This window comes from Girardinichthys multiradiatus, chromosome 3 (assembly GCF_021462225.1).
Source record: "Girardinichthys multiradiatus isolate DD_20200921_A chromosome 3, DD_fGirMul_XY1, whole genome shotgun sequence".
NCBI classification, from domain to species: Eukaryota; Metazoa; Chordata; class Actinopteri; order Cyprinodontiformes; family Goodeidae; genus Girardinichthys; species Girardinichthys multiradiatus.
Genome location: NC_061796.1, coordinates 40,337,452 through 40,355,221, shown reverse-complemented (window position 1 = coordinate 40,355,221; position 17,770 = coordinate 40,337,452). Strand labels below are relative to the sequence as shown.

Sequence of the window (17,770 nt, the reverse complement as noted above, 5' to 3'; positions counted from 1 at the left end):
CTCCTTCCTGTTTATTGACCAATAGTAGAGGAGCTGGAGAGAAGAAGGCAGCCCTCCTCATTTGCATAATGAAGGAAAAATGCCTACGGTAAAGGAAAAAGAGAGACGAGGAAATGTAAAAGGAACAAAGGCATGTGTGAGGAAAAGGAAAAAGAATATATTGACATTTCTTGATGAAAACGCATGTCTAAGGAAAAGGAAAAAGAAAATGTATACATTTCTTCATGAAAATGCATGTTTAAGGAAAAGGTAAAGGAAAATATATATACATTTATTGATAAAAACGCATTTGTAAGGAAAAGGAAAAAGAAAATATATACATTTATTGATGAAAATGCATGTCTAAGGAAAAGGAAAAACAAAATATATATATTTCTGCTTTTATTTATAATTTTGTCAGGATCGGTCCTCCATATGTATCCTCTCTGTCTTTGTAATCTTTCCACACACAGATATTCTCCACTTTAGTTCTCTCCTTGTGCTCAAACCTTTTACTGGTACTTATTTCTATTTGATGCCTTTTCTTTTCTCTGTTTGAACACAACATTGTTTCGCAAACAGAAAACTATTGATTTCAGTGTAGTGCTTCAAAAGTGCTGAGTGCAGCTGTGATTCTTTCGTTTCTAATAACGTCAAGTGTTCAAAATATTTTGATTTCAGAGGCGTTCCAACCCCAGACTGGGGCTTTTAATTTGGTGTTGTTTCCAAATCAGAGGGATCAGTTTTCTTACAACAAAGTTCTGCATTGTTTAAAATTGAGAAGTTGGAGCTATAAAGGGACTTGAAGAAGAAAAACTTTGTTCGCACACAGATTATAGATGGCAACCGATGGCGAGCCAATTCTACATCTTCAGACTGTAAGCCACACTCACAGGAGGGATTCCTTTGCAGTTTCTGTCAGTTTTATGCAAAAAAGAATCTGTTCACAGGAGAGTGAACTACAAATGGACTTACAGAGAAGCACAATACAGGGTGTACAGGGAGGTTTTATTTCTTCATCGCATCAAGACTGACATTATGTTGGTCCTCTGTTTATTATTCATCATTGTAAAGATAGAAGTCAGTGATTCCCCAGTAATGCAAGGATTAATAGCAGATCAACAAAGTTAGTATTTGACTTTCAGTGTGTTTCTAACTGGGAATTATACATTTTGCATTTCAAAAGCCCCTTCTTCTCTCAATAATTCTCAGGGAATGTTGTTTGGTTCCTTAGTGACACTTTAAACTCTTAGGTGTCTTGTAGAAACAGCTGGAAATGCTTTGGGTGTGGAGAAATAGGGAGTTTGCTATAAATTTGTTTTAAAAAATGGATCTATGGAGAAAAAAAAACCTTTACATTGTGAATCTTTCGGTATTCTCCTGTAGCATCTGATGCCTTTACCTAGATGTAGGTTTTCACATGTTATGCAGCTGAAAGCTGTTTTGGTTAACAGAACAGATGGTGCAGATATAGGCTTTCCTTTTCCTCGGAGGTTTGTAATTAAAATAAAACAAGTTTTTTCACAGTGCTGATGACAGTAGGTGCTGACCTGAGATCTTATGAGCTGATTACAGGCACTTCAAAGCTGCTGCGATTATTTCATACAAAATGAAAACATTTTATTATGGTACACCATAAAACATAAAAAAACAACTGAAATTAATGTTTTGACAAAGAACCAAAGCCACACACATAAGTGTGTGCATCTCAACCTTTTTATGGTTATTTCTCTTCAAGAAAACAAATTAAAATCAAATGAACTTTATTTTAATATTTTACAACAGAGTTGACAAAACTGCTGCAATATCGATCCTCCACCCCTGAAGAAATAACACAAAACATTCAAAGAAAGCACAAAGAATATAAAAAGCAAAATAAGACTATATGACTAAATATGAAATACAAAGATATGACCTAAAATAAATAACCATTATTAACAGAAATTATTATGACTTGAGGACAGCAAAGTTTATGGGTCAAAATCATCACACATACAATTCAATTCAGTTTATTCATATAGCGCCAATTCACAACACATGTCGTCTCAGGCACTTCACAAAAGTCAGGTACATACATTCCAATTAATCCTAATCATTGAACAGTGTTCAGATTCAGTTATTTATTCAAATTGGATAAAAGGTTTTTCTGTCTAAGGAAACCCAGCAGATTGCATCCAGTCAGTGACTTGTACCATTCCCTCCTCCTGGATGAGCATGTAGAGACAGTGGACAGTGACTGGCGTTGACTTTGCAGCAATCCCTCATACTGAGCATGCATGTAGCGACAGTGGAGTGGAAAAACTCCCTTTTAACAGGAAGAAACCTCCATCAGAACCAGAACCAGGCTCAGTGTGAGCGGCCATCTGCCACGACCAACTGGGGGTTTGAGAGAACAGAGCAGAGACACAAAGAGAACAAAGAAGCACTGATCCATGAGTCCTTTCTATGGGAAGGAAAAGTAAATGTAAGTGGATGCAGCTCCTTTAGTGGTTTCACCTAGAAAGAAAGAACAGATAAACTCTGAGCCAGTTTTCAAGGTTAGAGTCTGAAAGAGCTCATAGAGTTAGTCACAGTAAAAGCTCAGTCAATCACCATGTCTAGGAGAAAGAAAGGGTTAAACACTAAAAGACAGGGCCATGTGGATCATCGGTAGAAGGTGAGCATTAAGTTGTTGCCAGCAGAAGCTTGGACGATGCCCCTCTCCAGAAAGGTGTCACAAGTAGACACAGAGTCAGGCCAGGTGTAGCTTCTAGGAAGAGAAAGGAGAGAGATCAAAGTTAAAAGCTGAAATAACAGCAAATAATGCAAAATTGGAGAGTAGTGAGAATGTAGCGAAGAGGGTGAAAGTGGTCATTATGTCCTCCAGCAGCCTATAGCAGCATAACTACAGAGATAGCTCAGGATAACCTAAGCCACTCTAACTATAAGCTTTATCAAAAAGCAAAGTTTTAAGCCTAGCCTTAAAAGTAGACAGTTTGTCCATCTAGAGCCCACTGATGGCCATTGTTATACTAAAAACCACAACGATTGGGATACCTCTCTCTGTCAGATTGACCATAACCATTGGAATAGAGAGGGGGTCATACAGGTAGCAGAAATGGAGGGAGTGTTTGCACCGCAACCATAACTGAGCCGGTTTAGGCTAAACCTGACTCCCCTTTACTCCATCCAACAGGGAGGGAAGAAGATGGAGGTAAAAATAAGGAAGATATGTCAGGATCACCTAATCCACTCTTACTATAAGCTTTATCAAAAAGGAAAGTTTTAAGCCTAGCCTTAAAAGTAGACAGGGTGTCTGCCTCACGGACTAAAACTGGGAGCTGGTTCCACAGGAGAGAAGCTTGATAACTAAAGGATCTGCCTCCCATTTTACTTCTAGAGACTCTAGGAACCACCAGTAAACCTGCAGTGTGAGAACAAAGTGCTCTGTTAGGAACATATGGAACAATCAGATATCTGATGTATGATGGAGCTAAATCATTAAGGGATTTATATGTGAGGAGGATAATTTTAAATTCTATTCTGGATTTAACAGGGAGCCAATGAAGTGAAGCTAAAGTAGGGGAAATATGATCTCTCTTTTTAATTTTCATCAGAACTCTTGCTGCAGCATTTTGAAGGCTTTTAACTGCATTTTGTGGACATCCTGATGTTGACAAATTTCAATAGTCCAGCCTTGAAGTAACAAATGCATGGACTAGTTTTTCAGCGTAACTCCTGGACAGGATATTTCTAATTTTGGCAATGTTCCGGAGATGAAAAAAGGAAATCATAGAAACCTGTTTAGTATGGGATTCAAATGACATGTCCTGGTCAAAAATAACACCAAGGTTTTTTACTTTATTACCAGAGGTCAATTTAATGCCATCCAGGTTAAGTGATTGACTAAGCAGTTTCTTTTTTAAAGACTCCAGTCCAAAGACGACAACTTCTGTCTTGTCTGAATTTAGAAGCAGAAAATTTAAAGTCATCCAAGTTTTTATGTCTTCAAGACATGCTTGTAGTCTATCTAACTGGTTGGGCTCATCAGGATTCATGGATAAGTAAAGCTGAGTGTCATCAGCGTAACTGTGAAAATGTATTCTATGCCGCCTGATAATTTTACCTATTGGAAGCATATATATAGTAAAGAGAATTGGCCCAAGTACTGAACCCTTTGGTACTCCACAATTAACCCTGGAGTTTAAATATGATTTATCATTTACATGAACAAACTGGAGTCTGTCAGACAAATAAGATTTAAACCAACCTAGCGCTGTTCCCCTGATCCCTACAGCATATTCCTGCCTTTCTAAGAGAATATTGTGATCGACTGCATCAAATTCAGCACTGAGATCTAACGGGACAAGTATAGACACAAGTCTATTATCTGAGGCCATAAGAATATCATTAGTGACTTTCAGCAGAGCTGTTTCAGTGCTATGATGAGCTCTGAAACCTGACTGAAACTCTTCAAACAGGTCATTGCTGTGTAAATGCTCACAAATTTGATTAGCAACTATTTTCTCAAGAATTTTAGATAACAATGGAAGATTGGATATAGGTCTGTTATTTATTAAGTCATCTCGATCAAGCGAAGGTTTCTTAAGCAAAGGTTTAATTACAGCTACCTTAAAAGCTTGTGGTACATATCCATTTACTAAAGATAGATTAATCATATCTAAAATGGGGCTGGTAATCAGAGGGAACACTTCCTTAAATAATTATTTAAGGATTGGGATTGGGTCTAACATACAAGTTGAATTTTTAGATGAAGCTAATATTTCTGATAACTCAGGAAGCTCCACATGATCAAAGCAGTCCAAACACAGATCAGGTTCTACAGTTACTTCCAATGTTGTCTCACTTGTTGAGGATGAAGTAATCACCTTTGGGAGTATGTCAAAGATTTTATTTTTAATAGAATCAATTTTATTTAAGAAGAATTCCATAAAGTCATGACTGCTGAGACCTAAGGGAATGGATGGCTCAACAGAGGTATACCTCTGTTGAGCCTGTAAGTTTACCAACTGTACTTAAGAGAAACCTAGGATTATTCTTGTTCTCTTCTATTAATGATGAGAAATAAGCTGTTCTAGCTTGGTGAAGTGTCTTTATAGAACAGTAGGCTATTTTTCCAGATTAAGTTGGTGATAATGTGATAATGAGGAAATCAAAAGAGGAACAGATTCTTTAAAGGTTGTTACAGCATTGTCTGTTATTGATCTAATATAATGAAATGTTCTTTCAGGTGTGGAGTACTCAGTTAAATTAAACTCAAAGATTATTAAAAAATGGTCAGACATGACAGGGTTATGAGAAAATATTGTTATGTCTTTACTCTCAATGCCATATGCCAGCACAAGGTCCAGAGAATGAAGACAAAGGTGGGTACGTTTGTTAATGTTTTGATCAAAGCCAATTGAGTCTAAGATAGCTTTAGAGGCTATATTTAAGATATCACTTTCAGTGTCAACATGAATGTTAAAATCCCCTACTATAATAACCTTATCTGTATTTAACACTAAATCAGATAAAAGGTCTGAAAACTGATCTAAAAATTGAGAGTAAGGGCCTGGTGGATGGTACAAAACAACAAACAGAAGTGGTTTTAGTGCTTTGCAATTTGGATGAGGAAAACTAAGGATTAAATATTCAAAAGAGTTGTAGCTATTGATTGGTCTGGGACTAGTCAATAAATCGGACTGAAAGATGGTTGCTGCTCCTCCTCCTCGCCCAGTATTTGAGGAATGTGAAAATTTAAATAATTAGTTGGAGTTGACTCATTTATAGTAACATAATCCTCTTGCTGCAGCCATGTTTCTGTGAGGCAAAATAAATCAATCTGATTGTCACAAATCAGGTCACTAACTAGCAAAGTCTTTGAAGAGAGAGATCTTATCTTCAGTAAGCCACATTTAATTGTTTTATTTTTATTTTTAGTCTGAGTTGTGTTTTTTTTATTAGATTTTCCTGATTTCCTCGTTTTAGATTATTTTTTAATCTATTCAATTTTGGCCGTGGGCGAGACACTGTCTTAATAGGGTAATGGCTGGGTAGCAGTACAGAAGCTACAGAGAGGAGTGTTAAACTACAACCCTGCTTCCTGGTCTGAACCCTGGATTGTCAGAGGTTTGGAGAACTACTAAATTCGGCCAGATTCCTAGAAAGAAGAGCTGCTCCATCAAGAAGTGGGATGGATGTTGTCTCTCCGGATCAGACCAGGTTTTCCCCAAAATGTTCGCCAATTATACAGTGTGGAAGGTTACGTAAAATGTACATAAGTCATTATAACATAAGTCACGTAGTCTGAAATCAATTCTACCACATACATCATTAAACTTCTAAATTGTAGGGAAGTTAAACTTTAATATCTTAGAAACTTTTGTGCTCTCTATTCTGGAATTTAGTAATTGTCAAAGACACTTAAGTGCATCAGGACTGCCTCCGCATCCAACATCAAACAGAAACTCATGGCTACTGTGGTAATTTATGGTGTCTTTGTTTTTGCCATTAACATTTTTTTGCAAATGTTCTAAAAGTATATATTTTTCTCAGCTTTTCTAATGTTTATTGGTTTGTTAAAATGACATGAAGTGGTTTATACAAGCAATATAAAAAATATAAAAATAATCCTATAGCATAATTTTGTTACCTGGGGCTGTGATGTTCTTTCTTTTTATGAATCATAATGTGTTGTTTCCAGGCAACATGTGCTAGAACAATGGTGTTTTCCATTTTTCTTGTTTTACCAGTTAAAGCTCACATGGACTCAGACTGGAGTTCTGCCTCTGCAACATCAGATAAACCTTTGAGGTTTAAAGGTGAAAGATGTCAGTTAAACAACATTGTTGGCTTTCACCAAGGAACCGTTAATCCCACCTACCTCAATATGACTGCTTTAAATGTCAGATTTGCTAGGCACTCCTTCAGCAAACAACCCTATTATTTATATTATATTTGAACAGGAGATTGGAGATCAAGTTTGTAGGAATCTGTATCAGTTGATTCCCCCCTTCTTTTCTCACGCTTTCTTTGCTCAAGCCTTGGCATCAATTCAGTATGAGAAAGGCTAAGACATTAAAACCGGTGGACTGGAAAATAACATGGTATGAAATAAAACTGAGTAAAAAGGAAGAATTTCACTTGAGATTTTTGTTAGATCCTTTCCCATTGCTTAGTGATTCTCTTTTTAGAGCTTGAAAAGTATGACTCCTCTTTGGGATTAATTGTTATTCAAAGGCACAGTTGTGCACTTTCTTTGTTTTTGTAAAAGAGTTTGGAGTGGGTAACTCCAGTCCTCAAGGAACAGTGTTCTGCAACTTTTAGATGTTTCCTTGGTCCAACACACCTGAATCAAATGTTTGGCTCAATACCAGGCCTCTGCAGAACATGACTGCATACCGAGGAGATAATTCAGCCATTTGATTCAGGTGTGTTGGACCAAGGACACATCTAAAAGTTGCAGGACACACCGGCCCTCAAGGACTGGGGTTGCCCACCCCTGAAGGAAGCAGCTTGAGGCGGTTTGATAAAACCTATAATAATAATAATAATAATAAAGGCAAAAGAATAATTACCTGAAGGAATTGCAATATACCTGTTCTGTTGCCTGAAATAATGATTATAATGATCAAACAGGGCCATCTTATTTTCTGATAGAACATTACAGAAATCTGACAAATGGCTGCTCTTAACATGCCTCACAATGTTTTTAAAAGAACAGTGTCTTCTGTTTGCTGTGCAATTAGAACATTTAGTGTTGAAAACAAAGACAAATATGGGACGAGATACTTAGATGTTAAAAGAAAATGGCACCATTTGCATATAACCAACCCATTTTCAAATAGTTGTCTTTGCTCTCCAGGTGCTTACAGTCAAGCTCAAAATGATTTTTATCCCAAGCAAATTGAGGTTTAAAGTATAGTTAAAGTCTAAAATTTTGCCACCATGCTCCGTCTGACTGGAACTAATTTAAACATTTTGGTGTGACCCAGCCGGGGTATAACTTAGAGAATTGGAAAAATAGATAATCTGGTCAGCAGGCTTTCCAACCTCCAAGCCTTAACCTTTATCATAGATACATTTAAAAACATACTAGTACAAACTAGTAAAAACTCTGCTCATAAATCATAGGTTTTATTGGTTTAATGCCAATAATGATTTTTTCACTGATTATTGAGAAGGATGTGAATTGTTTGACATGCCCTTTTTATTAAAATCTAAATAAAACTGATTTTTTGGTCAAGCTTTATACCCTTTTCACATTGTTTTAACTTCTGTCTCATTTCCTGTCAGAAATAAACTTCTGGATTGAATGAAAATAATCTGAGAGGGGAGTGAATAAAATTGGTCTCTATGTAAACAGAGTCCCAATCTGATACTTCCTAGCTGTGTTTCTTTATAACAGGAAATATTTTGTCCCATCACAGCTTCATTGGATTGATAAAACTGCGATAATGTTCAGATAACATGTCAGCAAAAACATCCGTTCATGCATGTCTGTCTGTACTGTTCATGTAAAGCAGCTTAGCACAACAAGCAGAGAAGTTCACCACAAAGACAGGAGGCTGTGGCAGTCAATACAGTCTCTCTTTCACTGTAATTATAGTTCTGAAATGTGAAAAACCCTTAGGTTGTTAGAGAAAATCAATATTTAGAATATTAGAATATTTAGAACAACCGAATAATGTGCACAGCCCATTATACAGTTCCACAAGCTATGGAAATTGCCTTTACAATATGTGATTTCACAGCCAGCTGGCTAACACTCTAGCTGCACCTGATATTGAAACACAGACTGTACACCAACATGAGTCATAAGATCCAATTAATCATGGACACAGACATCAATAATTTAAAAATGCCTTGATCAGGATGCAACACTTGGAATTGGATTGGGATGTCCCTACTTTCAAAATTGTTAGGGTGTAATGTTTACAAAGATTTATAGTTAAATAATTTATATTCTCTTTATATTAGGTTGTTTAGCTTATATAAAACATCAGACGGTGCCCCAAAATTTTACTGTCAAAGTTCTGGATGAATATTTTAAAAAGACACAGAAACTAAGATACAAGTGAAATATGCAAACATGAACAGCTTATGCCAGTATCTTTTAAGAACTCATCATATCAAGTTTGTTTGTTGTGGCTCAGTTTAGCTGATATTTAGAGCTTGACTTTGTGCTTCGCATGCAGGTAATATCTGTTTTCATAGAAATATCCCAGTGAGATTTCAAACCGCCATCCATTTACCAGATGCATCAAGTGAAGGAGTTTCTATATTCAACATGGCACCATGAGGGAAAAAGAAGCCAAATTACACCTAATGGAATAAACATGAGCCAAGACAGCCTCCGTGCTCTCCTGCACATGGAGCCTTGTATTGCATCTCCACTGAGAGTCAGAGAGCAGAGTTCCACCATGTTGTTTGTTGCTATCAAGGTGCTGCCTGGGCTAATCATTGCCAATTTATCATTCTGACATGCTAACAGGAGGGGAAAAAACGGAGATAATAGTGTTTACTTCGCAGGCATGTTTTCTTTGTTCCTTCTGAAAGTAGTTCCCAGCTACTCTCAGTGGGATTTTTTTATTCCAATAATAATTAAATAACGTGTTTGCATCTTTGTTTCCTGATCAAGTCAGGTTTGTTTGTTTTAATGCTACTTATATTGTCCTTTCCTTTTGCTGGCCTGCACAGCCTCCCGTCCTGTGGAAAACAAGCTGTGCACGGGTCCGATCCCAAACAGATCCCAGTTCTGCGAAATCCCCTGCCCCGTCGACTGTGAGGTGTCACCGTGGGGTGCCTGGGGTCCATGCATCTTTGAAAACTGTGATGATCAGACTGGAAAGAAAGGTGAAAAGATTATTTAAATGCATTACTTCAAAGGATGCATTCCGTGACCTGTTTTTGGTTAATGTGTGACGTGTTTCTGAATTTTCAATCAAGTTATTTATTTGACCTTTAAGTCCCTTGAGATAAAATCTTTTGCAAGGGAAATCTGTCCAGTAGGCACACCAATACAGTACATTTGACAATGATACTGAATAACACACTTCTTACATGCAATAAAACTTAATTTAAAGGATTTAATTAATACTTCATTTAAAAATGTTTTTAGAAAAGGAATTGAAAGATCCATTCTACCTTTGAATTTTGCAACATGGTACTATCCTTTTAGTGGACCTTACTTCTACTTTAGCTTCAGGGGAAAGTGATGAATGTCCGTTTTTAAATGTATCCAGAAACAATGACAGCATAAATCACTAGGAATCCTAGTGTTCCTGCATTTTCATCAAATATTTGTTCCCAGAAACTAAATATTTCAGAATAGAATGGACAGCATGAGCTTTTTGGAAACTTAAACTGTTAAAGGTAAACCTTAATAATTAAGTACTTGCTGTGGCACCAAACTGAATGAAAAGAAGATAAAGCAACAATGGTTAAATCAGACTCTAAAGAGGTACAATGTCAGAATCCAAATGGGGATATTAAGAACAACTTACTTTTTGTAAATGGGGTTTGGTAGAGTACCTAAAAGGATTTATCTTACTTCAAGTAGTAACTTTGAATAATCAAGGTGAAATTCTCACAGGGGAATCAACCTAACAGCTGATCATAACAGAGACCATGAAAGATGCAAGATAAAATTCCTGCCATTGAAAAACTTAAAACTTTGTTTGAAGTTGGTAAACATGTGTTAAGCATTTTTACAACCTGCCAAATTTCTCATCTAGGCAATTATTTGTGGTCTATAGTTTCTCTAGGGCAGTGTTGCTATGCTTAACTGCTAGCACCTACACTGTAGGCGAAACGTTTGTATTTTTTATTTACTGCATGATCAGATTTTTTTTTTTAGACTCTAGTTATATTAATGTCACCAGACCATTGATGAATCAATGTTAACAAAAGAAGAAAAAAGAGATTTTGTCCCTCACTCCAAATGAAGCTTGTTCTCACAATTATCAACTGTATGGTACTGGTTGCTAATAAGTACTCCACACAACCTCACTTCAAAATAGCAAACTATTTCCAAATAATTATGCACCAGAACGTAAACTACTCTCTCTGAGGGGTTTATAGAAAGAGTAGTTTCACATTTTAGCTCTGTAGACATCTTCAAACAGATTAGTTCTTTTCATAATGCTGAACAAAATTTCATTCAAGAGTTAGAGAAACCTAATGTGGTCACAAGATAATTACATGGATGTTTCTTCAAGGTGACATCTTAAAAATGATTTATGCTGTGGACACCTTCAGAACGTCGAGACACTGAACTTGAATGAGCAATTGTTTTATTGAGAGCTCAAGTTAAACAAGACATAAGGATTCTTAAGTGTTTAACGTTTCTTTCCGTTTATGCCTAACACCTTTTAGATAAAATCATGTTTCAAAATACGTGCACTCGTGTTGTTTTTAGAAAATGTTCTATCTACATCTTACAGACATCTTTAGGACAGTTTGTGAAAAGTTTAATTTATTACTTTAATTTTATTTAGGGATTTTATGAATGATTAACCTTGACTGCCCCGTGCAAATCCCATAGGGTTCCGACATTGGACTGGTCTTATTTACGCTTTACATGAATGATTTACCCGCTGCCTGTATAAATTGTAATGTCCAAATGTATGTAGATGACACAGTGATTTTTCCACATGCAAAACGTATCGTATAAACATCATCGATCCTAACATCAGTTCTGTATCAGATTGCCTTGCAAGATTGCCTTTTTCATATTCTCTTTAAATTCCAGCTTCAATATCTGAAGGAACATCAACATTCATAAGCTCTGTATTTTTCTGTAACCTTTTGTCTTTTGCATACTTTCAGATGCTGTTGGCTGAGATTTTTATCTTACTTTTTTATCTGCTTTATTTGCTTTGTCTTATTAATCTGTCTGTGACAACAGGTGAAAACTGGCCTATTAGGCACATTTACAGTGTTTAGTCATATTTATTCATGTGCATTGCCCCATTTTAAATAAATTATATGCAAAATAACTGATCGTAGCAATTCCTGAGTTTCATTAAAATGCTCTTTCAAGGTCCATCAGATACATAAATGTACATTGGTGATAGAATGTATTCAAACCAATGCAAGAATGTATGTTTAAAGGGCAGTCTTTATGAACTTTATTTAACTGCAGGTTTCAAACTGAGGAAACGACAGATTACCAATGAACCAACCGGGGGCCCAGGAAGCTGCCCTCACCAAGTGGAAGCCATGCCATGTGATGAACCCAGTTGTTACAAGTGGCAGCTGGTCAGCCTGGATAGGTGTATTCCTGATGATGGGAAGCAGTGCGGCCCAGGAACTCAGCTGCCACTAGTGCAGTGCATCAACAGCAATGGTGAGGGAAGACAATTTAATCCCATTGTCTGGGCAAATTGTGATTTTTGCAGAGTGATGCGATGTTAAGCAGGTGGTAATGATGCTTTATTACACCGTGTTTTCAAACTGGTGAGTCATTTGTTCAAATTAAGCACATCCGTCATCAGAGACAGTTTCATGATTGACATCATCAAACAAACAAGCTCTAATTTGTTCTTCCTTGTTCTGCATTGCATTTTTATCCACCTCCTTTCGCAAAATAAAGTGATGCAGAGGTCAAATGAGAAAAACACTATTTTTCAAGGTCACCTATCTGCTGACTCTCCAGCTTTCTGTGTACATTGACATACGTGAGGAGATTTCCATTGTACACCTCCCTGTAAAGAAGTCACATCCACAGTCCTTATTCCTAAATCCCTCCTTTCTCACACTCTTAAATCTCTCCTGCTTTAATGTTTGCTTGATTCAGCTTTTCTACCCGTGTCCCTGATGTCTGCCTCATTACAGTCTTCCTCTCTGCACGCTCAATTTAACTTCATTCTCTATATCAAATCAGTCCTCAAAAACTCTGGGAGTTACTTCTGCTCTTTGCTGCTCTACATTGTTACTGTTGCTGTTTAATACTCTTGATCTTAATGGTAGGTGAATTTGGGTAGCGATTGAAATAACATGTCTGTCAGGCAGGTATTTGTTAAAATGGTAGATAACAAAGTTATGGATTTTATACAATTCCAGTTTGGGATGTGATGATATGAAGATTTAGAGTCATGACTAGTATGTGCCTATTTTACTATTGGAGAATATTTACAAGTTGTACAACAACTGCTCAATATAAACAATGGGGTACTACTGGCCTTTATAAAATGTTATGGATGAATTACAGTACCCAAACAAACAATTCAGAGTGCTGTACATTTGCTTGAGCCCTCATTGTGAAGATTTCAGTTCACTTGCCTTACTGATAGGAAAATAGATGTACTTTGACCTGCTTAAGGCAGGGTTGTCAAACCCCAGTCCTCAAGGGCTGGTGTCCTGCAACCATTTGATGTGTCCCAAGTCCAACACACCTGAACCAAAGAATTGTATTACCTCTTTGTCCACTTAAGCTCAACATATTCCTTCTAATAACCTAATTACATCATTTTGGTGTGCTGATAGAGAGACACATCTAAAAGTAGCAGGACGCAGGCCCTAGAGGACTGCAGTTTGACACCTGTACCTTAAGGCATAAAGTCTGTCTGGATGAGTTTAACTCTTCTGTTTGATAGCCCCCTCTCCAGGGGGCTGCAGTGATGTGTATGCAGTACAGCTGAAATTTGTACCACAATTATACACACCATGCCAAAATAATGGAGAAGCTCAACTAAAAAGCTTCCACCAAGCATTGCCAACAAAACTCAACAATTAAAAGCAATTACATGGACATGTAACAAAAACAACACTCTTATTTTTCTAATGTCACCACTTTGATTAAACCCTGCGAGATATAATTTAAAAGCAGAGTCTGATCTTTAATAAGATTTTTCTGCAAAAACCTGACTGATAGCTTCATCCAAATCCAAGATATGCCAAGATATTTAAGTTGATAATTGTGTAGAATAAAACAAAATTTGTATTGTATTATCCTATTTAAATGGGAAAATGTATAGAAGTGTGAATTATCAAAATGAGCAAAAAAAATTTTTTTTTAAATTGAATAAATAACTATAGTGATGCATTAATGAAATCTGACTAAATTCAACAGTTTGGTGAAAGAGAAAAGTCAAATACGAGATATGGTGCCAAAATGTGGCAGTTCCGCCTGGGCAAACCTGTGTAAAAATGTATATATAACTTTAGTCTTTTAGCATCTAAATTTGCACAGTTACTTATGAGACATATATTTACTAATTAATAGATGAACTGGACTAATATGGAATCATCCTAAGGTGTTTTTTTTTTTAACAAAGATGAACATTACATTTTTTACCTTTTGTCTGACTCAGTAAGACACATCTTTATTCTGTTGCCTTCGTAGTAATCTCATATATCTAAGCGTTCTTTTGGGCTCAAATTTACATGTGTAGCCCTGGTAGTAGGGAAGATATACTCCACTTTTGGCAGGAGAGGATTTTGAACACAATGGTGTAAACATAGGCCTCGTACTAAAGAGGATAAGAAGATCCTCAGCTACAATAAGTGGCAGTTTAAGAAGTCTGACAAACTGTTTATAAGTTCAACAAAGACTACTGGAGGCAGATGACAATTGGTCTCAATTCAGCCTACATTTTAGTGCGGAGGGGGGCATTTTTAGTGAAAATAAGTAAACAGAAATTAAAGAAGAGCATATGCAGCAAGAAGCACAATAAAGAAATCGCTGCTAGATCTTGAGTTACAGTAAGAGGAAAAAAGAGGAAAACTGAAGGTAAAATGTGAAAATCCATAGTGCTTGTGGTCCAAAGCCATGGTAAGAACAATATTAATCCCGAAACGATAGTATTATCACCAGTATTATCTTATTAACAAGACATTTATTTATATTAAATTTATTTAAAAAAAGAGTAAAAATAACAATCAGAATATTGTTATCATATCATGGTAATCATAAAGCAGGTAGCTGTTGCCTTTTAGGTTATTTACAAATCTCATCTAAATACATACCATACATTTTAGTGATATGCTCAAATGCAGTTACCTATAAATTAAAAACAATTTATGCATAAACTGGGTTTTTAGTAAGGTTCTACTTGCAAAAACTAGTTCCTTTCTTCTCTCTCCGTGGCTTCTGCTGATTGAGCTCCCTCACATTCAGTCCCTTATCTGATGAGAATGGATTTGTTCTGTTTGGATCTTTGATCTGCTTTTCGCCTCAGCGATTTTTCACTGCTATGTTGGCTGTATGTTTTTGTTTTTTCTTTCCTCTGAGTATATACCAGTCATAGGAAGAAAAGGCCACCCTGGCAGGCCCCAGACACCAGGTGAAAGTCGATACAAATGTTATTGGAATTGGCTATTGATATTCCCAGAGCTGACTGCCTGGCCACTTAGATGGATAGCTGTTTCTTCTCTGCATGCAGAGCGTTGAGGTTTTTCCTCTTATAGAGGGTGGTTCTATTCATTCATGTGTTTTTGTCAGAGCCTGGGAAACGCTCAGGTCCCTTGTTGTTTCTTATTTTCATTCTTTCCCATTTCAGTCACGATGGGTTCACTGCATCTCAGTCAAAGTAACTTCTCAACATAAAGTCAGCTGCAGTGACATTTTTGAAGCTCCTCTTTGGTTTGGAATCTCAATTCAGTCACTGAAAGGTTTACATTTTTTTCAAGGGTATACATATTGCTTAACCACTTGATTAATTGGAGCGCTTCAAGCAACTCAGACAGATATGTGGGTTAATATAATCCACTAATAGCGGCTACTTGGAGCTCATCAATAAAACATGAACAATAGCAATGAAACACAGGAATCCTATGTGAATTTGTGCTCTTCATGTGAAGTGGCCTATTTTTATGGCAATTTCTTGGAGCTAAAGGTCCCCCATGATGAGTATTTTATTGAGAATTTATAATATAATACTGTAATGCCAAAGCAGAAAAAAAAAACATTTTTCTTCATCACTGGATTGAGATAAAAACAAAAGGACAGATTCAGTCAGCCTGGAAATATCCCACATGTTTCTGGTAAAGCTGCAACTCCAGATGTTTTGATGTTCACATTCAATGCTCAAGTATTTCAATAAATAATAATAATTTTATACCCTCACCTACAACATATGATTTTCAGAACAAGATGTACTGATGATCTATTTCTTTCAGCCATTTTGTTATGACCTATAGTTTTTAGTTTTTTTTTTACCATCTACTAATAATGCAATGAGATGATAACCAAAGTTATGTAGGGCCTTTAAGCATTCTAATAGTGACCCACTCAATAGCTGTATCTCAATACATCCGCATAATCTCTACAGATCATCCCCTTCTTTACAAATCCACTCTATGGATTTCTTTCTTTCACTGTTTAATACAGAAAAGGATTAGAATAACCCAAATCCTGCATATCAGATGCTACTGTATATATCAAAGGGATTAAATTTATTGCAAATTTTGCAGAAAATGTTCCATGAATAATTTATTGTGTATCTCCTTACATCCGGTCATAAATGATTATCTGTCTCAACTAGTCGAGTTGGAGATGTCTTCATTGCTTTTTACACAGCTGAGTAGTTATGGACTGTGCGTTCTTATGGAGGTCAGACCTCTAAGTTGTAATAAATGGACAATGGCAGATAAAAAAAAAAAAAGGAGAGTATCTGTTTCACATTTTTAAATGTTGTAATTATTATTATGATTATATTATTTAATATTTAATTAAATAATAATTCGGACTGTTAAGTGTTGTCCTGTGAATACCAGCCCAATAAGCTGATGGTATCAGGACAATAGAGAAAAGGGTGAAATGTGCTCTGGCACTACTGAACAGAAAAACTCTGCACACACATGGAATAAATTCACAGAATTTCCTCAAATACAATAATTTATTAATAAAAATAAGTTAACTCCAAGTCAAACATATTTTAGTCACCAAACTTTTACTATACTAAAACCACCCAACTAAAACTTCCAAGAAAAATTAAAGAATAAGGAAACCAATGAACTATTTACAGTATGAGCACAGGAATCAAAGATTGTTAAAAACCATGGCCAATAAATGATGCAACATTACCATTCGATTTCATTCATGTTTGAGAACCAAGGATTATCTTGAGGAATCTGGAATGAGGTTAAGATAGTCCTGTAACCAACTTGGACAATAATTGGTATAAACAACCATTCACAGTACAACATCAGATAACACATCATTTTAATAAAATAATATTTCATAAAATGATTTGCTGAATAAAACCGACTTTCTGGATGACTAATTCTTAATGGTTTTTAATTAGCTGTCTTTGTTTAGTACAAAAATGTTTAAGGAAATAGTATTTTGAATAAGAACCAACAACCTTTCTGGATTACTGATTGTTAACTAGCCCTCACTTGGTGATGAGCGAATCACGTGTTTCCCCTGACTTGACTAGCCATTAGCGGTTTCAGTTAACAAAGGAAAGCCTATAGCTTCCTTAAAGTCGAACATGTATCTTTTAAAATACCATTAATACATGAATCAAAATGCATGAGCTTTGACAGAGCGTTAAAGCCGAGCTGTGTTTAAAACCACCCTTCAAATAAAGTTGTTTCAACTTTAAAACACAACACAGAACAAATTAGCAATACGTTTTCTCAACACAAACAAAAACTAAATGTCACAAAATAAACTTTATTCAGATCATTTCATGCTAACTAATTTCTCTGCCCAAAGCACCACCTCTTACGTCAATCCTGCTGAGAAAAAGATGTCCTGGGGCAACCAGTTGAGAAGCAACGTTTTCCTGGTCATCCAGCCTCGTGTGGGCATTAACAGACAGACTAGTGTTGCATCCTCTCTCCGTAGCTGTGGGGTATC

The 17,770-nt window shown here is 36.2% G+C and overlaps 1 protein-coding gene across 3 annotated transcripts in view; it reads left to right on the top strand.

Moving 5' to 3' along the window:
- LOC124865681 (thrombospondin type-1 domain-containing protein 7A) overlaps positions 1-17,770 on the top strand; it is a 305,007-nt gene that overhangs the window by 169,521 nt on the left and 117,716 nt on the right. For all 3 annotated transcript variants that reach the window (XM_047360998.1, XM_047360996.1, XM_047360997.1), the window contains 2 exons: positions 9,661-9,816; positions 12,107-12,310. In XM_047360998.1, the coding sequence (XP_047216954.1) occupies positions 9,661-9,816; positions 12,107-12,310 (360 nt within the window). The remainder of the gene's footprint in view (positions 1-9,660; positions 9,817-12,106; positions 12,311-17,770) is intronic.